The following is a 27,707-nucleotide window of genomic DNA, read 5'->3' as shown; positions in this document are numbered from 1 at the left end:
ATAAAAGTGACAAAATGATGCGGTAGGCAAGTCCATTTTGCTGAAATTTCATTGCAGTAACTCCAAATCGTACTCAGTAGTTTGTATGTCCCTGCATGTGCTTGTGTGCATGCTTGACATGAGACGACAGATGGTCTCCTGGGGGATTTCCACTCAAATGGACCTGGTATCATTGAGCTCCTGGACATTCTATGATCTGCTTCTCGCAACTGAAAGAGGGCACCGTGGCGACCACCCATAGAGTCAGATTGTGATTTAGACTACGAATGCCTTGAATATATTATATATATATATATATATATATATATATATATATATATATATATATATATATATATATACAGTAATCCCTCGCTATATCTCGCTTCGACTTTCGCGTCTTCACTCTATCGCGGATTTTAAATGTAAGCATATCTATAAATATATATCACAGATTTTTCGCTGGTTCGCGGATTTCTGCAGACAATGGGTCTTTTAATTTATGGTACATGCTTCCTCAGTTGGTTTGCCCAGTTGATTTCCTACAAGGGACGCTATTGGCAGATGGCTTAGAAGCTACCCAATCAGAGCATGTATTACATATTAACTAAAACTCCTCAATGATATAAGATATGCTTCCCGGGCGGTGCTTGATTGTTTGCTTCTCTCTATCTTTCTCACTCTCTCTGCCTGACGGAGGGGGTGTGAGCAGAGGGGCTGTTTGCACAGAGGACATGGACGCTCCTCTACAAAATGCTGCTTTATCGCGGTGCTTCTGTATACTTAAAAGCACGTATTGATTTTTTGCTTGTTTGCTTTTCTTAGCGAGTGCTCTCTCTGACATTCTCTGCTCCTGACGGCGCTCCTTTGAAGATAAGATATGTTTGCATTCTTTTAATTGTGAGAAAGAACTGTCCTGTGTGTCTTGTAATGGAGCACAGTTTAAATGTTTGACTAAAGGGTGTTATTTCATGTCTACAGGGCTCTAATAATGTTAACAGGGTGGGAGAGTTTATAAGGGCTTAAAATATCTAAAAATAACCATACAAACATATGGTTTCTACTTCGCGGATTTTCACCTATCGCGGGGGGGTCTGGAACGCAACCCCCACGATCGAGGAGGGATTACTGTATATATATATATACATATATATATATAAATATATATATATATATAAATATATCTATACTAATAAAAGGCAAAGCCCTCACTGACTCACTGACTGACTCACTCACTCACTCACTGACTCACTTATCACTAATTCTCCAAGTTCCCGTGTAGGTAGAAGGCTGAAATTTGGCAGGCTCATTCCTTACAGCTTACTTACAAAAGTTAAGCAGGTTTCATTTAAATTCTACACGTAACGGTCATAATGGTCGATAACGGTCGACAACGTCCGCCATGTTGAACTTTCTTATTTATGGCCCCATCTTCACAAAATTTGGTAGGTGGCTTCCCGGCGCTAGCCAAAACCGATGTACATACTTATTTCAGGGGTATGACGCCATTGCCGGCCGCCATATTGAATTTTCCACACGTCACTAATTCTCCAACTTCCCGTGTTGGTAGAAGGCTGAAATTTGGCAGGCCCATTCCTTACAGCTTACTTACAAAAGTTAAGCAGGTTTCACTTCGAAATTCTACGTGTAACGGTCATAACGGTCGACAATGTCCGCCATATTGAACTTTCTTATTCATGGCCCTATCTTCACGAAATTTGGTAGTTGGCTTCCCTGCGCTAACCGAAACCAATGTACATACTTATTTCGGTGGTATGACGCCACTATATATTTACACACACACATAAACATATATATATACATATCTATACATATACACATATATATACACACACACATATATACATACATATATATATATATCTACATACTGTATATACACATACATATACATACACACATACATACATACATATATATACACACAAATACATATATATATACATACACACACATATATAAACATATATATACATATACATACATATCTACATATATACACACACAGCTATTTCAGTATCAGTGCAATACGCTGCTTGTTAAAACGGATAACTCCCGCTCTTACGTGCAAGTCTGCGTGGATATTATGAACTATCGTATTTGTTCAAGTTCTATTTAAATTTTAAATAGAAGGAATTTTTATTTAGTCGACAGAAATATCTTTGGTAGGAATGGTAAAAACAGACAGGAATATTATCCATCCATCCATCCATCCATCCATCCTCTTCCGCTTATCCGAGGTCGGGTCGCGGGGGTAGCAGCTTAAGCAGAGAGGCCCAGACTTCCTCTCCCCGCCACTTCTTCCAGCTCTTCCGGAGAATCCCATGCTCCCAGGCCAGCCGGGAGACATAGTCCCTCCAGCGTGTCCTGGGTCTTCCCCGGGCCTCCTCCCGTTGGACGTGCCGAACAGCTCACCAGGGAGGCGTCCAGGAGGCATCCTGATCAGATGCCCGAGGCACCTCATCTGACTCCTCTCGATGCGGAGGAGCAGCGCTCTACTCTGAGCCCTCCCGGATGACTGAGCTTCTCACCCTACCTTTAAGGGAAAGCCCAGACACCCTGCGGAGGAAACTCATTTCAGCCGCTTGTATTCGCGATCTCGCTCTTTCGTCACTACCCATAGCTCATGACCATAGGTGAGGGTAGGAGCGTAGATCGACTGGTAAATTGAGAGCTTTGCCTTACGGCTCAGCTCCTTTTCACCACGACAGACCGATGCAGAGCCCGCATCACGCGGATGCCGCACCGATCCGCCTGTCGATCTCACGCCCATTCTTCCCTCACTCGTGAACAAGACCCCGAGATACTTGAACTCCTCCACTTGGGGCAGGATCTCTCCCCAACCCTGAGAGGGCACTCCACCCTTTCCGCTGAGGACCATGCTCTCGGATTTGGAGGTGCTGATTCTCATCCCAGCCGCTTCACACTCAGCTGCTAACCGATCCAGAGAGAGCTGAAGATCACGGCCTGATGAAGCAAACAGGACAACATCATCTGCAAAAGCAGTGACCCAATCCTGAGTCCACCAAACCGACCCCTTCAACACCCTGGTTGCGCTTAGAAATTCTGTCCATAAAAGTTATGAACAGAATCGGTGACAAAGGGCAGCCCTGGCGGAGTCCAACTCTCACTGGAAACGGGCTCGACTTACTGCCGCAATGCGGACCAAGCTCTGACACCGTTGTACAGAGACCAACAGCTCTTATCAGGGGTCCGTACCCCATACTCCCGAGCACCCCCACAGGATTCCCCGAGGGACACGGTCAATGCCTTTCCAAGTCCACAAAACACATGTAGACCGGTCGGGCAAACTCCCATGCACCCTCCAGGACTCTGCTAAGGGTGAAGAGCTGGTCCACTGTTCCGCACCAGGACTAAAACCACACTGTTCCTCCTGAATCCGAGGTTCACTATCCGACGGACCCTCCTCTCCAGAACCCCAATAGACTTTTCCAGGGAGGCTGAGGAGTGTGATCCCTCTATAGTTGGAACACACCCTCCGTCCCCTTTTAAAAGAGGGGAACCACCAGCCCCGGTCTGCCAATCCAGAGGCACTGTCCTCGATGTCCATGCGATGTTGCAGAGACGTGTCAACCAAGACAGTCCTACAACATCCAGAGCCTTAAGGAACTCCGGGCGATCTCATCCACCCCGGGCCCTGCCACCAAGGAGTTTTTGACCACCTCGGTGACTTCAGTCCCAGAGATGGGAGAGCCCACCTCAGAGTCCCCAGGCTCTGCTTCCTCATTGGAAGGCATGTTAGTGGGATTGAGGAGGTCTTCAAGTACTCCTCCCACCACCCACAACGCCCGAAGTCGAGGTCAGCAGCGCACCATCCCCACCATATACGGTGTTGACACTGCACTGCTTCCCTCCTGAGACGCCGGACGGTGGACCAGAATCTCCTCGGCCGTCCAAAGTCGCTCTCCATGGCCTCCAAACTCCTCCCATGCCCGAAGTTTTGCCTCAGCAACAACCGGCCGCTGCTCCGCTTGGCCTGCCGGTACCTATCAGCTGCCTCCAGAGACCCACAGGACAAAAAGTCCTATAGGACTCTTCTTCAGCTTGACGGCATCCTCACCGCCGTGTCCACCAACGGGTTCGGGATTGCCGCCACGACAGGCACCACCACCTTGCGCCACAGCTCCGTCAGCCGCCTCAACAATAGAGGCACGGAACATGGCCCATTCGACTCAATGTCCCCACCTCCCTCGGACGGGTTGAAGTTCTGCCGGAGGTGGGAGTTGAAGCTACTTCTGACAGGGGACTCTGCCAGCCGCTCCCAGCAGACCCTCACAACACGCTTGGGCCTACCAGGTCTGACCGCATCTTCCCCACCATCGGCCAACTCACCACCAGGTGGTGATCAGTTGACAGCTCCGCCTCTCTTCACCCGAAAGTGTCCAAGACATATGGCCGCAAGTCCACGACACACCACAAAGTCGATCATCGACCTGAGGCCTAGGGTGTCCTGGTGCCAAGTGCACATATGAACACCCTTATGCTTGAACATGGTGTTCGTTATGGACAATCCATGACGAGCACAGAAGTCCAATAACAAAACACCGCCGGTTCAGATCGGGGCCATTCCTCCCAATCACGCCTTCCAGGTCTCACTGTCATTGCCCACGGAGCATTGAAGTCTCCCAGCAAAACGAGGGAATCCCCAGAAGGTATGCCCTCTAGCAACCCTCCAGAGACTCCAAAAGGGTGGATACTCCAAACTGCTGTTCGCGATACGCACAAACAACAGTCAGGACCCTTCCCCACCCGGGCGGAGGGAGGCCATCCTCTCGTCCACCGGGGTAAACCCCAATGCACAGGCACCAAGTCAGGGGGCAATAAGTATGCCCACACCTGCTCGGCGCCTCACCGGGGGCAACTCCAGAGTGGTAGAGAGTCCAGCCCTCTCAAGGAGATTGGTTCCAGAGTCCAAGCTGTGCGCCGAGGTGAGTCCACTATATCTAGCCGAACCTCTCACCTCAAGCACTAGCTCAGGCTCCTTCCCTTCAGAGAGGTGACATTCCACGTCCCAAGAGCCAGTTTCTGTAGCCGAGGATCAGACCGCCAAGGTCCCCGCCTTCGGCCACCACCCAACTCACACTGCACCCAACCTCCTTGGCCCCTCCCATAGGTGGTGAGCCCATGGGGAGGAGGACCCACGCTACCTCTTCGGCTGTGCCCGCCGAGCCCCATGGGTGCAGGCCCGCCACCAGGCGCCGCCATCGAGCCCCACCTCCAGGCCTGGCTCCAGAGGGGGCCCGTGACCCGCCCGGCAAGGGAAAACGCGTCCAAGTTTTTCTTCATTGGAGGTTTGTTGAACCGCTTTTGTCTCATCCCTCACCTAGGACCAGTTTGCCTTGGTGGTTCTACCAGGCATAAAGCCCCGGACAACATAGCTCCTAGGATCATTGGGACACGCAAACCCCTCCACCACGATAAGGTGACGGTTCAAGGAGGAGACAGGAATATTATTCGTGAATAAATCAACTCAAACCTTAAACAACTTATAATATTTTGCTCTCCATAAAAATATATCCTGTCTAAATTATACAAGTTAGAAATAAAGTAAACGTTAAAAGAACAAACATTCAAATTTCTTTACTCTTATGTAATTTTATATAAAAATAAACTTAGATTTTAAATATCCCAAAAGATTTTGCTCTCCATAAAAATATATCCTGTCAAAATTATACAAATTCAAATATGAACATGCTGCATAACAAAACCTGGAAATATAAATAAAATGTGTTCCTTTCAGCAATAACAAATCAAATCATTCAGTTGTCTTTGCTCATATGTCATTTTAGAGCTGGACGCCTGGCATCTTTTTTTGGCATCAAGTTTGTTTATGTTTGGTGTGAGGTTCTGTGTTGTGGAGATTCTCAGGATGGATTGCAGGTGCTCATCAGTGAGGCTTAACTCCTGTGTGCTGTTTTGTTAGTCTTTATCACTGAGAAGAGCTTCTCACACAGATATGTGCTACCAAACATGCACAAGGTTCGAGCCGCATGTAGACGGACTTTTTGTTCTTCAAAGTCACCAAAGCGCCGTGCAAACTCAGTGCGCTCAGTTTATCAGCAAAGTGCATATTTGGGAACACCGTAGTGATGACTTGGTTTAACATTACTTGGCAACAGGGAAAGTGGGGCAAGTTGCACTGGTGCATTTGTGTCTCCCATAAAAGCAGCTTCACTTGAAATCACTTTGTGCATGGGTAAAAACGTCCGCTGAAGTGTCAAGATTCTTATTTAATTCTTCTGCTTTCTGTATCTTCTGCATTGCATTCAGGTTACCCTGATGTTTTGTCTCATAGTGCCGTCTTAGATTAAATTCTGTAATTACAGCCACATTAGCTCCACAAATGAGACACACGGGTTCAGTAAACATATACTCAGCCTCCCATCGGTTTTTAAAGGCTCTGTTTTCAGAATCAACTTTTCTCTTCAGCATTGTGTGAGCTAGCTTCGCAATAACTTGCAGCATCTTAAGCTAGACTTGATTAACGCGGTAAGTGTTCGGCAAGGCAGCTGAAGCGCTGCATTATGGGATCTGTAGTTTATTGTGTTACCAGCGCTTCATATACCCGGGCCATTAATAACAATAATACAGTATATAAAATGATCTCACGGGCCGGATGTGGCCCGCGGCCCTTGAGTTTGACACATATGGACTAAATAGAACTTGAAAAGATATATTTTTCAAATGTGATCGCAAATTCAGATAGAGTTGACGCACTACAGCCTGCATGCCTCAATAAGTCATCCTCCCCTCGCCTTACTTTTTAACCGTTCATCTAATGAATACACTGAGTATGGCTTTACCAAAACAATCATTGATGGCGAATAAAGTATCCATTATTCAAGTATGTAGATCGGGATATATATATATACATATATATATATACCAGCGTATCGCAGCGAGAAGTAGTGTGTTAAAAAGCTAGAAAAGAAAAGGGAACATTTTAAAATAACGTAACATGACTGTCAATATACAGTATTTGTTTTGTGAGTGTTACTGAGTGTTGCTGTCATCAAGGATTTGATTATCATTATTTCTTTCAATCAGGTTCGTATTTGTAGGATGTGTTGTGTTCAAGTTACATTCCGTGTTTGTCAATCGCTGTAAAGATGACAGGTTTCATTCATCGATTCGTTTCTTACTGCATCAATAAACAGCTCGCCTTCTTCTTTATCTGAGACCTGACACACTGCATGCACGGGTTTTTATTTTTACACTGTCTTCCTTTAGCGGGACATTGACTTTTCCACCGTGTGCTTTGTTTCCGCAGTAGCTGGATTTATGAATATGCTTGTATGTATCAGACGCTTCATATTTTTTCTGCCTTTTCAATTGTGTAATTCGGTTTTTGTTCAGCACTCTTTGGAACTGTTGCTTTTTATCTGTGCACTCGCGTCAGTTCACGTGAGCCGCCGGTGTACATGCATCGAAGGTTCCCAGCTGTGCTGGTGCCATCTCGTGTGATGTCCATGGCTGTATTTAATGTTACCTTAGTCCTGGCACTTAAAACTTTCTCTCGCAGTTTCGCTGAGTTTGTGTCAAACACCACCCTGACCATCTCATCTTCCTCTGCATAAGCACAGTCCTTCACCCGTGAATATTTAGTGGAGTTTGCTATTGGATTGCCGCTGTCGGACGGCCTTATATGGGCAGGCACTAAATTACAAACGCCAGCGGCAGCCTGTCTATGAACTTAATTTAAAGTGTAGGTTTACATCGTGCTTTGTTTCCGAAGTAGCAGAACTCATGAATATGGTTGTATATGTCACTCGCTCGCTTCTTATTGTTTCGCTGCCTTCTCAATTATATAATGCATGTTTTCTTCAGCGCTTTTTGGAGGTCTTCCAAACCGAAGTTCCACTATATATATATATATATATATATATATATATATATATATATATATATATATATAAATATATATATATATACATATATATATATATATATATATATATTTTGTCAGGGATTGAGGGACCGGAGGAGGGTCTACGCGCGCCCTGGATCACGTGGGGGCCGCCATCCTGGTTGCTTTGGGGGCCACGGGCACAGAGCTTGGAAGTTCCACCCTGTAGGGGCCCATGGTCGCCGTCAGGTGGCATTCCCGTGCCTTGGGAGCCATGGACCTCAGCACTACCGCCACACCAGGAAGTGCTGGGGGGAAGAAGAGCAGGGACACCCAGAGTGCTTCCGTGGATGCAGCCGGCACTTCCGCCACACTGGGGCATGTCAGTGGAAGATTGCCGGGGAACACCTGGAGCTCATCCTGGTGCGGATAAAAGGGGCCGCCTCCCTCCAGTCGACAGCAAGAGTCGGATGGAAGAGGACCGAGCTCGGAGGAGAGGAGTGGAGGCGGTCAGAAGGACTGAGCAAGGCATTGTTGTGCGGCCAGGACTTTAAGGGGTGATTGGTGCTGCAGCACTGGGTTGTGCACTTTACTTGTACTTTTCCACTTGTAAATAAACACGTGTGTGGCGAAACAACATGTCTGCCTGTCTGGGTCTGGGCTGTACCCCACAATATATATATATATATATATATATATATATATATATATATATATATATATATATATATATATATATATATATATATATATATATATAACATATGACTGAAGAGACAAAAAATGAATGATTCTCTTTTCACAATGTAACACATAAATAAATCAGTCACTACGTATGGAGGAATATTTCAGACAAAATAAAATAAATAAATAAATAAATAAATGCATAAATAAATAAAGGTACTGTGAAATGTGAGCATAAATAAATAAATGTGTCAAGAAATGAGAGCCTAAATAAATAAATATGTAATGAAATGAGAGCATAAATAAATAAATGTGTCACAAAATATGTTTTTCGTTGTTTACTTATTAATTTCATTTTGTCCGTAACATTCCTGTAGTCCTCCATAACTACATATCAGTGACTGCATTTCAAATTTGGAACTTATTGTTTATATCCAGTCATCATCTGTATCAAATTTGGTTTACCATGGTTGGAACCTATCTTGGCAGCACCAGACATAAGCCAGAAATGTACCACCAATTGTGGGCAACTCCATTACATCACACACTCACACACACACTGACTCGCATTAGCAGCAGATCAATTTGGAGTCATTCGTACATTTTTATGATGCAGAAGGAAACAGGAGTACCTGAAGCAAAGGCCACACAGATACATAAAGAGCAAGCAAATTCCTCACAGATGACAAGTGGCTCCGGGATTTGAACTGTCTGTTTCCAGACTCGTGAAGGGCAGAACTATTAATAATTACATAATTGTAATTAAGACCTACCAAGCATATGCAAGGGTTCACACAAGCACTGTAACATGATGTTTAGACATGCTACTTAATTAAGAATTCCAGGGCTTGATTCCAGCCCTAATCACTGTCTGTGAGAAGCCTGCACACTATATTGAGGGGTTGTTTTGTCCCGTGTGCCTGATGGATGCTACTTCATGAAATGATGAGATGAAACTATGTATGGCCTGGGCCTACCTTAGATTGACACCCTTTCCATAGATTCTTTGGGATATACCCTGTGATATAAAAAAATGAATGGGGGAATAAATCAAAATTTAAAATCAGAAATACAAAGTTAATAATATGTCTTGCTAGAAAAAGTTCCAGACCCAAATGCAAAAAACAAATATCCTGCTGCTACTTATATTTAAACTTACTGCAATGGATGCACTTAGAAAAAATACTGTACATATAATGATTTTTTTCCTTTTTGGTACACTTCAAAAAAATTGTGTCTGCTCTCTTGCCAGTTCAAACATTTTTGCTTTATATTTTTTTCCCCAAAATGTCTGGATTCCTATACTTCACCCATTCATCAATCTTCCAGACCTGTTCATCAAGAGCAGGGTCATGCAGAAGCCACAGCCTATCCTAGTAAGCACTGGGCACAAGGCAGGAACAATCCCTAGAGAGGGCACCAGTCCATCACTGGTCTGAACACACAGACACACTATGACTAATTTAGTATTGCCAATCCAAATTAACCTGCATATCTTGGAACCATGGGAAGAAACCTACACTAACAGGACTAACTGCAAACTCAATGCAGGGAGTGCCTGTGATGTGAACCCCAGTCTTCTTAATGAGCTGCAATGCCTCCTGAGATCTGTATTTATTACCACTAAATAGTGCAGTTTCTCTACTGGTAAGTCATAAACAACTTCTTCATTAAGTTAGTGGTATATAGGGAGAATTACAGCAGACATTCAAGAGACACTGAGTTAAGATTTTAGACATGTCAAGAGAAATCAAGCAAAATGACACCGTTTATTGGCTTTTTTGGCTTTAAAGCCATCTCTCGGACTGACCCAGACAACCGGACTGCAAATCCACATTGTATGGAAAAACTCATCAAAACCTTCAAAATACTCTGTTGGAAAGTTATCTTATCAAAAGATCTTGACTATACATTGTTCTCCTTTCTTGCTAAATGAATTTTAGCCTGGAGAGGTCTATTAATTTTTTACATTTAAGTTGACCCACTTAAAGGTTTTCCAATGCTGTATCTGTCCTAGTATGCATACGTATAAACACAGGGAATTCCAGTCTCTGTATTACACCAGCCAGACAAAAGAGCCTGAGTTGCCTCAAAAGCTTGCATATTGTAATTTTTTTAGTTAGCCAATAAAAGGTGTCATTTTGTTTGACTTCTCACTACATCCTTTATGGATAACACGGTACAACACCCTAGTACTACAGACATGTCAAGACAACAGGAAATGATTTTGGAATAAAGTTTATTTGCTTCCCATTGTGTTGTCCACATTTTAAAAACCACACATGTACTTTGTATAAATATTTATCTTTTCAAAGCAAGCAACTTGGGTGACTACAAAACCATAGCACTTTGTTTTTAAATAAATGAAGACAGCACAACTGTGCAGAAGTTAAGGGTTAAAACAAATCCTATTGGTCTAAATAACTAGCACACCCAAATACATCAAGTTACTCAGAGTTTGTAGTCATGGCACTTGGATGTAGAGTCGGCCTCCCCATCAGAAACACGATAAAGTGACACATTTCTATATTTATTAGTAATATATCGTTAAAATAGTCAACAATTCTATCTATAGCAACCAATAAAACATTGCATTTGCACATGTTTTTTTCACCCGATTAATGAGATGTTATTGAAGTTTTATTTTCTTAAAAATAATAACACCCCTTGAATTTGGTTGTTAAAAACTTTTTTATGATCTGAATGAACTTTTTAGAAGAGGCAAATTGCACAATTTTTTAAGCAAAGGATTTACTTCTCATTTATAATGGTGTCTGCAACATTTCAGAATGGACAGCTTTAGTAGTGTTATTTATTTAGTTTAATTTTTCAGCTTCACTTTGCTAGTTATTTAAGTTGTACCCAAGGTGTAAAGTTTTTGCAATTTACATCAAATGCATAATGTGCTGCCCTTACTTACCACCTTCTGATGTAATTAAGGAGAGCAGAGATTTTAAGGTAAGGATGATATATTCACTAATCAAATTGTATTACTGGTGTGTAAATAAGTGTGCCATAGACTGGCCAAACTACAGTACCAGTTAGTCAATGCAAACAATACTAAGTAGCACATGCAGATTCAGTGCAGATTGCTGCCAAACATAAAAACGAGCTGTTGCCAAAAGATGTGTTATTCTTGTACCATTTAATTAAATAAATACCTACGCTACCTTTGAAAAATTTGAACAAACCCAGAAATTGTCACGTGTTTTTGATTAAAATGTATATCTTTTTATGAAGATAACATTAATTTGATTTGAAAATAGAGTTAAGACAGGAAGTTTTGCTAATGGCTTGACATGACTGATCTTTAATTTATTATTCACATATGACTGCAAACCTGCATTTTCAGCAGCCATTCCTTCAATGTTTTAATCAATTTAAATCAATGTAATGGTCTCTTTATAAGAGAATGTATCAGTTTCTCTAAAAAGCATGAAACTATGTGTCCAAACATTTGACTTGTAGTGTAGATGCACTAGTAGTAGTTTACTAAAGCTGTGATGATAATATTTGATTTAAAGCATCTTTGTGTGCAGTACTGTGAATCAACCAGTTATATACACTGACTAGGCTGACCCGCCTTTTAAGGCGACCGACTTTTAAGTTGACCACTTCTTAAGGCAATTCAGTATGTAGATCAATTTGATATTTTATACAAACTCATTAATTTGGTTATATTGCATTTCAGCGGTATTACTTTAATACTCGTAGTTTCTGTTATTTTTGTGATGAAATTGAAACTTTTTTTCTATATTGAGGTCGCCCTTTTGAACCCCCCTGATATTTACTACGCGGTGAGGCATTTGTACTCCATGAACATTAATTATTTCCAGAGACATAATTTTGTATATTTTTCCAGCGCATCGCGCACAAAGCAAGGGAACGATGGGAGCACCAGAACTCTGCTCACATCGTGTCGCTTCGTACCACAAGCTGCAAGTATTAAGTTTGTGAGAAGCGGAAAACCGCTACGCTTTCCACTCACGGGACGGAAGGACAATCCAGACTGCTTTTATATAGTAAGAAAGAAGAAGATATCGCACAGTCTGGAGTAGAAAATCATCTTTTACCTGGAAAAACAAAATTATAAATCCCATCGTGCATTGCAAAATGGACGGGGCGTGTGTGAAACTCCGCACCTACGTAGCACTCACGGGAAGGAAGGACAATCCCGACCGCTTTTATATAGAAGGATGCTACCATTTTCCAAACATGCCTACCATTTCCTAGCAGCATCATATATAAGACAGTTAAGGTGCTGGTCCATTACAGGCCACATTAGATTAAATGAGTGTTGTCACTAAATGAAACTGAAGGTTATAGGTTGGTAACAACAGAAGTAGTTGAAGCTCATGTGAAAATGTGCAGGTTCATTGTTTACATATTTGGCTGATGGTTACATTTTCTTTTGTTGTCTTCCCAAGTGGAGCAAAGACAGGTCAAGTGACTTACTCATGGTCACACAGCATCAGTAGCAGGATTTGAATCCATAACCTCTGCTGCTGAAGTTCAGCACCTTAACCACTACACCAGATCTACACCTCTGAGAGGCCCAGCCGGTGTCAAGCCAGGGCTCCAGACTGCAACTAAAACAGACTCAGATGCAACCAAAAATAGGTTCTGGTGATTATCATTTCTACTAAGTTCACCAGTTGCAAATTAAATGATTGAAACTTTAATATTGTAACAGATGAAAAAGGCCATTTTTTATTTTTAAGAGGATGTGCCATTAATTGAGCCATCCTCAATAGGATCTGTGATCACTTGCTCACCTACCAACAACCGGAACAGTCTGGTTTTACGCCTAAGAAGTCTACCATCGACCGCATCCTGGCACTGAGGGTACTCATGGAGTGCCAACGAGAATATTGGCAGAGTTTCTTTGCAGCCTTTGTTGATTTTCACAAAGTGTTCGACTCAGTTGATCGAGCTGCCCTGTGGGACATCCTAAGGGTTCGAGGGATCCCCTCGAGTTTGCTGGATATCATGGCCAGCCTGTACACTTGTACTGTGAGTGCTGTACAGAGTGGAGGCAGGACCTCTGCATTTTTCCCAGTTGTTTCTGGGGTTTGTCAGGGGTGTGTTCTAGCTCCTGCTCTGTTCAATGCTTGTATGCACTGGGTGTCCAGCGCTGCGGGGCATCTGTTGGTGAAGAAAGATCCACGGATCTTGACTTTGCTGATGATGCTGTGATCTTCGCAGAGTCAATTGAGGCTCTGATCGGGGCACTTGAGTGACTGAGCAAGGAGTCTGAGTGTCTGGGCTTGCAAGTGTCCTGAACAAAAACCAAGATCCTGGCCTTTAATGACCTCTTGGGCACAGATATCAGCAGTGTGTCTGTCTGCGGAGAGAGTGTCGACCTTGTCGAGAGGTTTACTTACCTTGGCAGTGACATTCATGTCTCTGGCGATTCTTCCTATTAAGTCAGTAGATGGATTGGGAGAGCATGGGGGGTCATGAGGTCGCTGGAAAGGGTGTGTGGCACTCCCGATATCTATGCAAAAGGACGAAGGTCCAAGTCTTTATAGAGTCCTGGTGCTTCCTGTCTTGCTATATGTTTGCGAGACATGGACGCTATCCAGTGACCTGAGATGAAGACTGGACTACTTTGGTACTGTGTCTCTACAGAAAATCCTTGGGTACTGTTGGTTTGACTTTGTGTCGAATGAGCAGTTGCTCATGGAGTCCCTAATGAGGCACATTACCTGCATTGTGAGGAAGCGTCAGTTATGGTACAGGCTCCTCCTTGCATATCCCTGAGCCGCCTAAAGGCTGGTTTATATCCTGTGCTGGGTGCAAGAGAATCGCGCAGAAAATTACATCACACTTGGAGACACGTGTGGGAAAATATTTCTAAGTACACAGCATTGCTGTTGGGATGGCTGTGTATTCCAAATGGTGAATTTCAATGAGAGGCTAGTTACATTTGTTCCAGATTAATGAACACAGGGCTGAATATGACACAACTGCTCAAACAAAGGGTAGGGCATGCAAAATATTTGAAATTCATCTGCCCATCATACATTTGAAGAAATAATTATTTGATCTGTTGTCCCTTCAGGTTTGGCGCAGCACACTAAGGTGTGATTGTCACCAATCTCCTTGTGCTCACACATCTTTGCATGCCATTTCTATTTTGATTTAATGCATACTCCAAGCAAAATGCCATCCTGTCCGTCAGTAAATAAATATGTACGAGATTGTAAGCCTGCCTGCTGTTTTGTCACACACAGTGATGTGATGAATTCTGCGTTTTAAAGCTGAAGGTGTATTACAGTCGTTTTACTGGGTTACTCTGTGATTGATGGCGGACAGTAAAGTTTGTTAAAACGGTATTGAAAAATGCCAAATCGTTAGTTGTTACTTCTGTTGTTTTGGCATGTGCACTATATGTTCTGTTACCAATAAATTCTTCAACAGGAGCTCATCAACAAAGAAACATGGAAAATAAGATTTAGTAAAAAATAAATACATAATAGTTATAATAATAATTAATAATTCATTACGTGACGCCCAAGAACTGATAGAATTGAGGGTGTAGTGGTGAAGGGTCAAGTAACCTTAATATAATACAATTCTCAGTATTTTGTAAGAGTGCAAATGCAAAGAGTAAAACTAAAACTGTTAAGTTGAACTTTGGTAGGGCAAATTTTGAGCAGATGCGACAAAACAAAAGTAGGATACACTGGGATAAGCTTGTGGAGACAGTCAAGAAGCAGTGGAACAGGTTTAAAAATGTGTTAAATGTAATGCAGGACAGATACATACCTAAATTTGGAATTAATAGTAAATTTTAAAAACTCCACAGTGGATTAATAAAGATTTAAAAAAGAAGTTGCAAAGGAAAAAACTGCTTTATAAGGCATAAAAGACTAATGACTGCAAAGTGAATCGTAGAGCGTATGAGAACATGAGGGCATCCATTAAGAAGGATATCAGGGAGGCTAAAAGATAGTTGCAGAGGAATATAGAAGATAAGGCGAAAGAAGACCATAAGAGATTCTTTCAGTATTTCAATAGTAAAAGAACAGTCAAGGAACAGGTCAAGTGCATCAGGAATAGTAAAGGGGAATTAAAAAATACAGAAAATGAAATAGCAGATGCCCTAATCTTACATTTTTCTGAGGTGTTTACAAGTGAGCAAGTGGATAATCTGACAGAGGTAAACGTGACTACTAAGGAGGTACTGAGGGATTTGGAAATTGTAGAGAATGCTGGAATTCTATAAGGAGGCAACAAAAGGATACGATCAAAGTGGAGCTTATGATATTATTTATCTTGACTTTCAGAAATCATTTGATAAGGTGCCACATGAGAGGTTGGGCATCAAACTAAAAGAAGTGGGAGTTCAGGGTGATGTTTTTAGATGAGTGCAGAATTGGCTCAGACACAGGAAGCAGAGGGTGATGGTGTGAGGAACCTCATCAGAACTGGCCGATGTTAAAGAGTGGTGTTCCACAGGGGTCAGTGCTAGGGCCGCTGCTATTTTTAATATACATAAAATGATTTAGATAGGAATATAAGCAACAAGCTGGTTAAGGTTGCAGATGATACCAAGACAGGTGGATTAGCAGATAATTTGGAATCCGTTATATCATTACAGAAGGACCTGGATAGCATACAGGCTTGGGCAGATTTGTGGCAGATGAAATTTAATGTCAGTAAATGTAAAGTATTACACATAGGAAGTAAAAATGTTAGGTTTGAATACACAATGGGCTGTCGGAAAATCGAGAGTACACCTTATGAGAAGGATTTAGGAGTCATAGTGGACTCTAAGCTATCGACTGCCAGACAGTGTTCAGAAGCCATTAAGAAGGCTAACAGAAGGTTAGGTTATATAGCACGATCTGTGGAGTACAAGTCCAAGGAGGTTATGCTCAACCATGCACTGGTGAGGCCTCATCTTGAGTACTGTATGCAGTTTTGGTCTCCAGGCTACAAAAAGGACATAGCAGCACTAAAAACGGTCCAGAGAAGAGCGACAAGGCTGACTCCAGGTCTACAGGGGTTGAATTATGAGGAAAGATTAAAAGAGCTGAGCCTATACAGTTTAAGCAAAAGAAGATTAAGAGGTGACATGATTGAAGTGTTTAAAATTATAAAGGGAATTACTACAGTGGATCGAGACTGTATTTTAAAATGAGTTCATCAAGAACACAGGGACACAGTTAGAAACTTGTTAAGGGTAAATTTCGCAAAAACATTAGGAAGTTTTTGTTTACACAAATAACGATAGACACTTGGAATAAGCTACCAAGTAGTGTTGTAAACAGTAAGACTTTAGGGACTTTCAAAACTTTAGGCATCACTTTCAAAAGTGGAAAAAAAGTATTGCTACTGGTACTACCTCAGATACTTTTCAGTTATAGCTTTTTGTTGTTGTTTTATTTATACATTTTTAATGTGCCTGTGGCAGATGTGACCAAATGGTAAGGGGAAACAATGAATAAACATTACTTGTTTTTCAATACATTCATTTGTGTTCATTTAAAATGTGTCATTACCTGCTGCTTTACTGGCTGCTGAAAATGTCTGGCACAAGAAAATTCTTGGTTTGAAAATCTGGCCCAACTGAAAGAAAGTGTAATTGAATAGCCCTGCACTACACCACACTACCAGCCTTTATCACAGAGGCCTGTCTCCTTGACAAATAGGCCCAACTTCAGGCCCCAAACTTACCAACTCTGCTAAACATATGCTTACATTCTCACAAAAAAATACTAATTTGTAATTAGTATTTTGGTTGTTATTAAAAGTGTTATGAAACTCCAATGGGCTGGGACATTGTTCAGGGTTGATGACCACATGCTCCATACACTTCTAAATGGTATTTGCTATCTGACGTTTCATTTTGTATCATAAATCCTTTATATTTTGTATGCTGCAATTTGGAATAACCTATTATGATGGGCACTGCAGCATACTGTATACAAAACACATTAAACTTACAAAACTGTAAGCGTATCAATAAATATTTTTAAATTACTGTTATGATGAAATGGTAATAATTCAAAAATGAAAATTAACAGCATCAAAAAAACTTATCAAACAAATGCATCATACCCTGTGGTATATATATGCGTGTGTGTGTGAATATATATACATGCATGAGATCTCTCTCTCTCTCTCTCGTCCCTATTAACCCATCTGATCGCCGCCCTACCTGTGACCATACCCATTGCCTGGTTTCCTCCAAACTGCATAGCCGAGTGGCGATTTTCTAGCCAACCGGCGTCCCTCTCCTCTTTGGCCGCATTGCTTCGCGTGTCACACGTACTTCTGCTCAAGCACTGAACGAAAATGCTGTCCGCCTGTCTAATGTGTTGTAGTGCCGTTTTCATTTCGTCCTGGAAGAGTCTTCCTTGAAGTTTTAGTTTTGTTATCTCTTTGTCTTTCTTGGACATTTCAAGTAAGTAATCGGAGCAGTGATCGTCAACAAAGTAGGCAAATCTAGACCGGAGTGCATCGACAATCGATTTTACTGCTTCATCGACTAGGAGGGTCAAAGAGATTTGAAACACTTTCCCTCTTTCACTACCACATTCCTCTGCTTGTGCTCCAGAAACAACTTCATTAATTGAATGCGAGAGTTTATCGTGTATAATCTGCGCAGTAGCCTTCAATTCTGTTTCAATCGTGACGGCGAACTGTTCCTTAAATGCAGACAAATAATACATTTTATATGGAGCGTGGAACCAGCAACAATGATATATGAAGAACAGAAAAGCGGTGCATCCGGCCGCGACTGCAAACGAAATGTATCAAAATAAAAGTCCCCTACATTACTGTAGTTCTTCTGTTGAAATGAACAAATTCAAAGATGAATAGCCCAGAAACTAATCATTTCTTTTCACTTTTATATAAAAAATATGGAATACAGGGAAAGCATTGCTTGCTTTATAAGACTGTGGTATTTTAGGTTAGCTTAATCATTGTTGTTATATATGGTGTATGCAAGCATAAATTGAAGAGATGTTCCATGTGTGGTAGAATAAAAATCAGAGTGAGTTGTGCAGACCAGCAACTCAGTGCTGGATTAAGCATATAAGCAAAGTAAGCACATGCTTAGGGCATCAGGGGTAAAGGGAGCACCACAAAAAGTTTTCATGGCCGAATTTATCACATAAATTATTAAATTAATTAAATTTATAGTCATTTTCAAAATTCAATGAAAAATGAATAATGCCTCCCTGTACCTCCCTATGCCGTCACTGTTCGTAGATGGCGTTTTACACAGTGCGTTCTGCATACTGGTGCCAACTATGATGGGGAATTCCCATTTCATGATGATTCTCTTAAATGCCATGTTATGTCAAAATATTGTGAAAATAATTCGATTCAAAACAATATGTTTTTATATTTTTAAATAATAGTTAATAGTTGATTAAAATGTATTATCACGTAATAGTTGTGATACGTGAATTATCTGTTATTTAACTTAAAATAAATGTCTAGTTCGTGTGAAAGCGCTATTTTCTGTTTTAAGCAAAAACAAAAAAAATCGTCCCAGTTTGAGGAAAATATATTTTGGTAAGTCTATTTAATTCTGTTCTTGGATATTTTTACATTCATTTACATTATGTAAAAGTGAAAAATTACAGCTGATTACTATTGGATAAAATTGTTCATAACTTTTTTACTAATAAAGATTTATTAACAAATTTTTCACAAAATATTCTTCAAATCTTGTACTAAGAATATGTGTAAATGGATTTGCTAAATTGACACAAAAGCCATAAATAAACTAAATAACCAAAATGGTAAATCTACGGTTTTCATGTCAAAATGAAAACCGTACATTTCAAAAAAAACTTTAAAATTGACCCCAAATGTTAAAATTTGTAAAATTTCGGATGCCATTTTCTCTTCAAGTAATGATAAAAATGCGATCAGATCTTTATCGAAAGCAGTGCCGCACAAAATAAATTTTTAAATCAATTTTGGGTTAAAGTCAATTTCTGCAGATTTTGGCAGGAGATTGGATAATTTGTAGTCCTTAGAATAATGGCAGATAAAATGAATATGTGTTGCCATTTAAGCCACTCTGTAGTCACTTTCAGACCTAAAACATCCTTAAATATTAGATGTAAAAAAATTCAAAAAAAGCTGAAACAAAATCTGCGCTAATTGATATTTTGGAATTTGGTTTGCTTCATCAAAAACTAGAGATTTTCACAAAAATTTTGGTCCAAGTCTCATTTTGATACAACAATTTTCACGACCACTAAGTACTATAACAATTAAAGTCGTTCGCTTTACGACATGGAGGCAGCAGTTTTGCAGTTTTTAATGCATATAACCGCTCTAAGCATTACATTGCCGTATGACTTTAACTGTCATGAATTTTTACCATTTTTATTATTTAATTTCTTTATGGCTTTTGCGTTCATTATTTAGCAAATCTTTTACACACATTCTTAATATAAGGTTTAAAGAATATTCTGTGAAAATTTTGTAACTAAATATTTCTTGGTAAAAAGGTATCAATCATTTTATCCAATAGTAATCACCTGTATGATTTTCACTTTTACATAATGTAGTTTACGGATAATTTTTCTTTCTACTTCCTGCCTAGAATTCATACAATCCTTCATATGGCACTTGTCAGTTTCCCCCCTCCCTCCACCTTAAAAGCACATTATTCGGCATCAGCCGTAAGCTGGGAATTAAAATGTCTGTATTATTCAGTTTATGAAATACATAACTGTGTTGAATGCAACACAACTTTATTTTTCTACCTTTTTTTCCCTATTTTTCTCTTTTTTACTGATCACTATCACTTTCTTCTATGTGGACTCGTTCCCTGGACACATTTACTACTTGGACATGGATTTTTGCACGCCGAAACTCATTTATTCAAGTAATCAATTTCAAGAGCTGAGAACAAATGCCTGTGGTGTTGTGGTTCCCTATTTACCCGACGAGGTAAGAAGGCGGTATTGTGGCAGCAGAGCCAGCGCTAAGCTAAAAATGAAGTGGCTTGCGAGAAAGTGGCATTTTAAGCCTTTGGTGCCTTCTGTGATCCTGGGAAATGTGAACTCAATACCAAATAAGATTGACGAACTGGCTGCGCTGGTGAAAAATGTCAGGACCTACACAGAAATGCATTTTGTTGTGTTTTTGCGAAACGTGGCTAACTACCACCATTCCAGATGCTAACATGAAGCTACCCGGTTTTAGCACAGTTAGAGCGGACAGAGACGCAAATACCTGCGGGAATCAGAAAGGAGGAGGTCTCGCACTCTATGTCAATACAAGGTGATGCAACTCTGGCCATATAAATGTTAAAATCTCCAATTGCTGCAGGGACATCAAACTGTTGGCCATAAGTTTACATCCCTATTACTTGCCAAGAGAGTTTGGACACGTGATTGTTGTCATTGTTTACATCCCCCCTCGAGTGAACGCGGAGATAGCGAGTGATGTCCGCAGTTGCTAAATTACAAACACAGCACCCTGAGGTGCTTGTGCTAATCGCTGGAGATTTTAACCATGTGATGCTGGACAAAATATTACCTGCTTTCTCCCAGCATGTGGATTGTAACTCCTGGGGAAATAGGACTATTGACCTACTGTATGCAAACGTTAAAGACACATACAGCGCCATCCCGCTGCCTGCGCTTAAGAAAGAAGATCAAAACTGGTTCTGCTTCAGCCTCACTACAAACCAAGAGTGAAGGCGCTATCTACAACCACACAATCATTCAGGAAGTGGTCCCCTGAGGCAGAGCAGGCTTTGAGAGACTGCTTTGCAACTACAGACTGGGATAACCTGCAGGGGTCACATAGTGAAAACATTGAGGAGGTTGTTGACTGCACTACTAACTACATCAACTTCTGTATGGACATTGTAGTTCCAGTAAGAACAGTACGCTGCTATGCTAACAACAAGCCATGGATTACAAGTGACATCAAGGGCCTTTTGAACCAGAAGAAAAGGGCTTTTAAAGGCAGTGATCAACATGAGCTCAAGCGCGTGCAGTAGGAACTCCGAGTCCAGCTCAGGGCGGCGAAGGAGCAGTACAGGAGAAAGATGGAGCAGAAGTTGCAGAATAACAGCATGAAGGAAGTGTGGGATGGAATGAATGTCATCACTGGTAGCAGCTCGAAGCAGGGTGCCACCATCGAGAGACACTATAATATAATCTACTGTTGAACTCTGCTTTATGCTTGTAATATTTCTATTGCATTATTATATTGTATTGAGGATTATTTGTGTTCTGTTCTGTGTACTGTATTGTATTTACCCCCTTTTTTGACACCCACTGCATGCCCAACCTACCTGGAAAGGAGTCTCTCTTTGAACTGCCTTTCCCAAGGTTTCTTCCATCTTTTTTCCCTAAAAGTTTTTTTGGGGAGTTTTTCCTTGTCTTCTTAGATTGTCAAGGCTGGGTGGCTGTCAAAAGGTAGGGCCTATTAAAACACATTGTGGCACTCCTTGTGTGATTTTGGGCTGCACAAAAATAAATTGTATTTTATTGCATTGTATTGTATTGATGCGATCATGTGCTTTGAGCAGGTTAAAATAGTGCTATATTATTATTATTACTATTATTATTATTATTAACACCTTCATACCATTCTACACATAGACATAAGGGCCAGAACAGGCATTCCTTAAATTTGAACATTTCAGACATACCTGTTGTAAAATAAAGACAGATAAATCAGCAAGGTTTGGGGTTTTCCCGGTCCCTTATACTGTAAGGAATGAGTCCAAGTAGATTTTTAAACCAACAGTTTTCATCTAACAAAGACTTTCAAAATGGCGGAGTGGGGGTGCATTTATGGAGAGGGACCGGAAGTAGACAGAGAGGAATTCTGGGAAGGAACTGAGATGAATGCTGGGATTGATGATGTCATCAGAGGTTGACAGAGGGAAGGCGGAAGTGCTAATGCGTGAAGTCGTGGCAGATTCATGCCGGTGGTGTGTCTTTCTTTCTGCAGGAATAAAGAGGGAGAGGTTAGTACCCCGCCATTCCCTTCTGGCATGCTCCTTCACGCTACAGTTTGGCCCCCTAATCGCATGTGCGTGAAACTGTATATGTTCTAGGTTGCTGCCTCAGCAACGGTAACACCAATATCCCTTTTCTCCCTTTGTTCATTAGATTTGATAGTCATCTTTCAATTTTTAATATCTCAGAAGTAAAATATTGTGTGTGCATTAACTTATGGTTGATTAGTATCTATGGGCACACCTCTGATATAAACCGGGGTGAAATATTCGTGATTTATATCATACTGTAAAGGCGCTGACATGCTGCAACAGCCTGGATGACTCACCCATAGTATACACTAGTATTTCATCATGCAAGTGAGCAGCTTCAGAGCCAGCAGCTGGGGTGGCCTATAAAAATGGCAAGCCCGCAAAAGAAAAATAGATGGATGGATGAGTGATCCACGGCTTTACTTTCTAGTGAATCACCTTCCAGCTGTTATGCCAGCCAAAAATGACTGGTAAAGTAACAGTTTTACTGAAGCTAGCCACAGCTATTCTTGCACTGCTTCTCAAGTCAGGTTCACTCTTCAGTGTTCCGATCACCTTCTGCTGTGCAGTGTCTTTTTCCATAATCAGAGCTCGATTAACCATTGAGCAATATAAGCATGTGCTTAGAGCATCAAGAGAACAGGGGGTTAACCACAGAAATTTTCCATTGTTGGATTTACCCTGGACCATATGATGCAAAACTGCAAATGGTGCAGCTTAATCATTGTTGTTAAGCATGGTGTATATATGCGTAAGTTGAAGAGTGCTACCATGTGTGGTAGCATAAAACCAGGTTCCACAAAAGGGGACTTTCATATTATGTGAAATAAATTGCATAGATATATATATACAAGAATAAAAGTAAAAATAAAATAGTAGTAATAGTGGTTAATGATATAGGGGGCACCCAAATGTTTTAAGTGCTCTGGGTATCTAAAGGTCTTGATCCAGCTCTGCCCATAATCCCCCCCAATTTTTTGTGAGGCTCTGTCCAATGCCCTGGGAGTCTCTGTCTGCCACTCTTTTTTCTGTCTCCGCTTATATTCATGGTAATATGCTGGCTACTATAGTACAGTTTGCACCCATGACCACCTGTGTGTCAGTACTGTGATATCATTTTTGATTCATACATGTGTGCTTATTCCATGGGGGGGGGGCAAACAGGCCATAAACCATATATTTTTGTGCCTAATCTATAGGTTTATATACTATGGAGAGGAGCAAACCGGCCATAAACCATATATTTTTGTATGTAATCTATTGGTTTACATGTCAACTCTATTGGTTTATGAATATTTACTATCGGTTTGCGTGCAAACTCAATTGGTTTGTTTACACACAGTACTGGTTCGTATATTATTGGTTTGTGCGTAAACTGTATATTTGTATATACATACTACTGGTTTGTATATGGATTATTTTGATATGTATGGGTACATCACTGGTTCCAGTATGTTTGTTATTGCTTTGTGAGTGAACTACATAGTTTACGCTTGCATAGTATCAGTTTATGAACTATATTGGTTTGTGTTCATATACTACTGGTGTGCTGGTCTAGCAATGGATTTGTGTATGCACTATAACGGTTTCATGCATGCCCTATACTGGTTTCATGTGGGTAATGTCGGTTTTGCTCTTGAACTATGTTGGTTTTATGTTGTAATATGTCGGTTTCGTTTACAAAATATACTGGTTATGCATATGCACCCTATTGCAGCTTGAACTGTATGTGTTCTGCATGCAAACTATTTTGGTTGTTCACATGATCTTCAGCAGAAATGGGAGGGGCAAAAAATGAGGAACCCATGGTCCGGTAGAGTCATGGAGCGTGAGGAGAAGCATGTAGGAAGTAGATCTGCATTAAAAAAGCTCAATATTTTCTGTTTCGCACAATACATTTGCGAAATAACTTGGTGGCAGTTATTACTGTTTAGCAGTATCTACCCTTGAGTCTAAAATTAACACTAGGATGAAGTTAAGTACTTATTCGGCCGTCTTCTTATTCGCTCCCAGCTACATGTTTGCTTGCAACCCGCGACTGTACTTTTTCACACAGCTTTTGCTAACCAGTTACTTATTCTTTAACCAGCAAACCCCCGTGACCCTTGTCACAAGAACGAGACATGGACAGATAAAGAGTTGGGGCAGCCACCCGTATATTGTGGTATCCTGGCTGCAAAGTCGTTTTTCTTGTAAAAATACAGAGCACTGAAGTGCATACAACCGAGTCCAAAACAAGACTGAGGAAACAAAGGAAAGGGGGCAGGTTTTAAAGGGGGAGACAGGAAGTGAGGTCGTATGGATCTGGCACGTGGTCTTCCACCATTGGCTCGTAGCCGGAGGTGACATCAGAGGGACTGGAGCTGGTGTGGCCGAGTTCCATTGGCTCAGTCCCGGAAGTGATGTCAGGAGATCCAGGTGAAATCCCCCGGGGATGGTCTACAGGCAAGGAGAAAAGAGTCAGTGCACTCTGCCACACCCCGGCATGCCTCCGAACTGCCTTCACTCAAGCCCTTTAGCTGCCTCCCATGCGCACGTGTGTGACAAGGCCCCCCCCTTAGCCCAGACCCGACGGGTCGGGCGACCCTAACCGAGAGGTCGTGAACCCGAGAAAGGGCATCAGCGTTGGCGTGGAGCGCCCCGGCGATGAACGAGCGAAAACTTGTACGGCTGCAGGTCAAGAAACCACCGGGTGACCCGCGGATTCGACTCCTTGTGGAGGGCCATCCACTGTAGGGGTGCATGGTCCGTGACAAGGGTGAATTCCCGGCCCAACAGGTAGTACCTCAGCTGAGTAATCGCCACTTAATCGCCAGAGCCTCCCTCTCCACCGCAGCATACCTGGTCTCCCGGTCCAACAGTTTCCGCTCAGGAACATGATGGGGTGCTCCACACCATCGACGCTTTGGCTCAGCTCGGCGCCCAGGCCTGTTTCCGAAGCGTCCGGCTGGAGGATGAAAGGCAAAGAAAAGTTAGGTGCCATCAAAACAGGTGTGGACGTAAGGGCCTGCTTTAAGTCACCAAATGCAGCGCTGTTTTTCAGTCCATGCCACAATGTTCGGGGCCCTCTTCTTTGTTAAATCAGTCAAGGGCGCCGCTCTCTCCAAAACCGAGGTACAAACCGGCGGTAGTACCCGCTAACCGAAAGGCTTGGACCTGCCGCTTGGTTCATGGACGGGCCATTTCAGAATGGCATCAATTTTGGAGCACTGTGGCCTTACGGTACCCGACCCACCAGGTAGCCTAAATATTTGGCCTCGCTTAATCCAAGAAGCATTTCTGGGATTAATCCGAGCCCGCCTCACCAAGTGTCCGTAATACCGCTTGGACATGCTGTAGGTGTTCCTTCCATGTGCTGGAATAGATGACCACGTCATCCAGGTAGGCAGCACTGTATGAGTTATGAGGCCGAAGCACTTTGTCCACCAGACGCTGAAAGGTTGCTGGAGCCCCGTAACCCAAATGGAAGGACACGATACTGCCAGTGTCCGCTAGGGGTACTAAACGCGTTTTTCCTTCGGAGTCCGTTAAAGGAACCTGCCAGTACCCTTTCGTCATGTCAAGTGTGGTCAGGTATTGAGCCTGTCCAAGCCTCTCGAGGAGGTCGCCCACGCGTGGCATTGGATAAGCATCAAATTGGGAGACTTGATTAAGCCGACGGAAGTCATTGCAGAACCTCCAACTTCCGTCAGGCTTACCGACGAGCACAATGGGGCTGGACCAGGGACTATAACTTTCCTCAATCACACCTAGCTCCAGCATGCGCTTGATCTCAAGCTCCACTTCAGCCTTTTTTGCCTCGGGAAGACGATACGGGCGTTCTCGGACAACAACCCCGGCTCTGTCACGATGTTGTGCTCAATCAGAGAGGTCCTTCCGGGTTCTCACTGACTACCTCCCGAACGGTCCGGATAACTGTTTCCAGCTCCTGCCGCTGTCTGGGACTTAAGTCCGTGCCGAAGTTAAGGTCGTGTGTGTGAGCGAAGAGTGAGCGGGCTGGCCGGATGAGGGATCGGGGTCCCTGTCCTTCCACGGTTTCAGCAGGTTCACATGATAAACCGCTCCTTTGGCCGACGATTGGGTTGACTCACCAAATAGTCGACCAGTCCCTTCCTCTCCTTAACTTCGTAGGGGCCCTGCCAGTGGGCAAGCAATTTAGAGTGGGAGGTAGGCACTAGGACCATGACCCGATCTCCCGGGCGGAACTCCCGAAGAGACGTGCCGTTGTAGTACCGGCCTGTGCTGCTTGAGCTCCTCCATGTGACTTTTAAGGACAGGCGAATCTTTCCAAATCTATCGCGAACTGCGCGATATACTCCAGTATGTTTGTGGAGGGAAGAGCCTCTTCTTCCCAGCCTTCTTTCAAAATATCTAATATGCCCCGAGGTTGTCGCCCGTACAGTAGTTCAAAGGGGAGAACCCGTGGAGGCTTGTGGGACTTCCGATAGGCAAAAGGACGAGGGGAGGAGCTGATCCCAGTTCCTTCCATCCTCGCTGACCACCTTACGCAGCATTTGCTTGAGAGTTTGATTAAACCTCTCTACTAATCCGTCGGTTTGAGGATGATACACGAGGTCTTTAAATGCTTTATTTTCAGTAATCTGGCAGTCTCCTTGAACGTTTCCGAGGTGAAGGGGGTCCCCTGGTCTGTCAAGACTTCTTTGGGGATCCCCACGCCAATACCCTAGTAATTCCCGTGCGATGGCTTTAGAGGTAGCTGAGCGCAACGGAACAGCTTCGGGGTATCGTGTAGCGTAATCCACGAGGACTAAAATGTACTTGTGTCCTCGGGCTGAGGGCTCCAGGGTCCCACCAGGTCGACCTCGTTTCTGTGGAAGGGAACGCCAATCAGTGGAATAGGAACGAGAGGAGCACGGTCCCTCCTAGGAATTTGTCGCAGTTGACACTCCGGGCAGGAAGCGCAAAAGCGACGAACCTCCTCATTAATTCCTGGCCAGTAGAAACGGAGCTTGATCCGCTCCAGAGTTTTTTCGGTGCCCAGGTGGCCACCTAGGAGGTGGGCGTGTGCTAGCTCGCAGACCTGCCGCCGGAAGGTACGCTGCACCAGCAGCAGCCTCGTCTCCTGCCCGTCATGCATTGCTACACGGTAAAGGAGGTCATTATCTAGCACAAAGTAGGGGCCCTGTGGCATCGACTGATTAG

General features: G+C 42.6%; 1 protein-coding gene across 2 annotated transcripts in view; it reads right to left on the bottom strand.

Annotated features, from left to right (window-relative positions):
- The window catches only part of LOC120537494 (zinc finger protein with KRAB and SCAN domains 7-like), a 48,047-nt gene extending 29,767 nt beyond the window's left edge, over nucleotides 1-18,280 (bottom strand). The window contains exon 1 of one of the 2 annotated variants that reach the window (XM_039766475.1): nucleotides 17,721-18,280. In XM_039766475.1, the coding sequence (XP_039622409.1) occupies nucleotides 17,721-18,234 (514 nt within the window). In that variant the 5' untranslated portion in view covers nucleotides 18,235-18,280. The remainder of the gene's footprint in view (nucleotides 1-17,720) is intronic. The other variant, XM_039766477.1, reaches the window with a different exon arrangement.
- Between the last annotated feature and the right edge of the window lie 9,427 nt (nucleotides 18,281-27,707).

The sequence above is a fragment of the Polypterus senegalus genome, chromosome 10 (genome assembly GCF_016835505.1).
Source record: "Polypterus senegalus isolate Bchr_013 chromosome 10, ASM1683550v1, whole genome shotgun sequence".
Taxonomy (NCBI): domain Eukaryota; kingdom Metazoa; phylum Chordata; class Cladistia; order Polypteriformes; family Polypteridae; genus Polypterus; species Polypterus senegalus.
The sequence above is the reverse complement of the archived record's forward strand: the minus strand, read 5'-3'. Positions and strand labels throughout refer to the sequence as shown.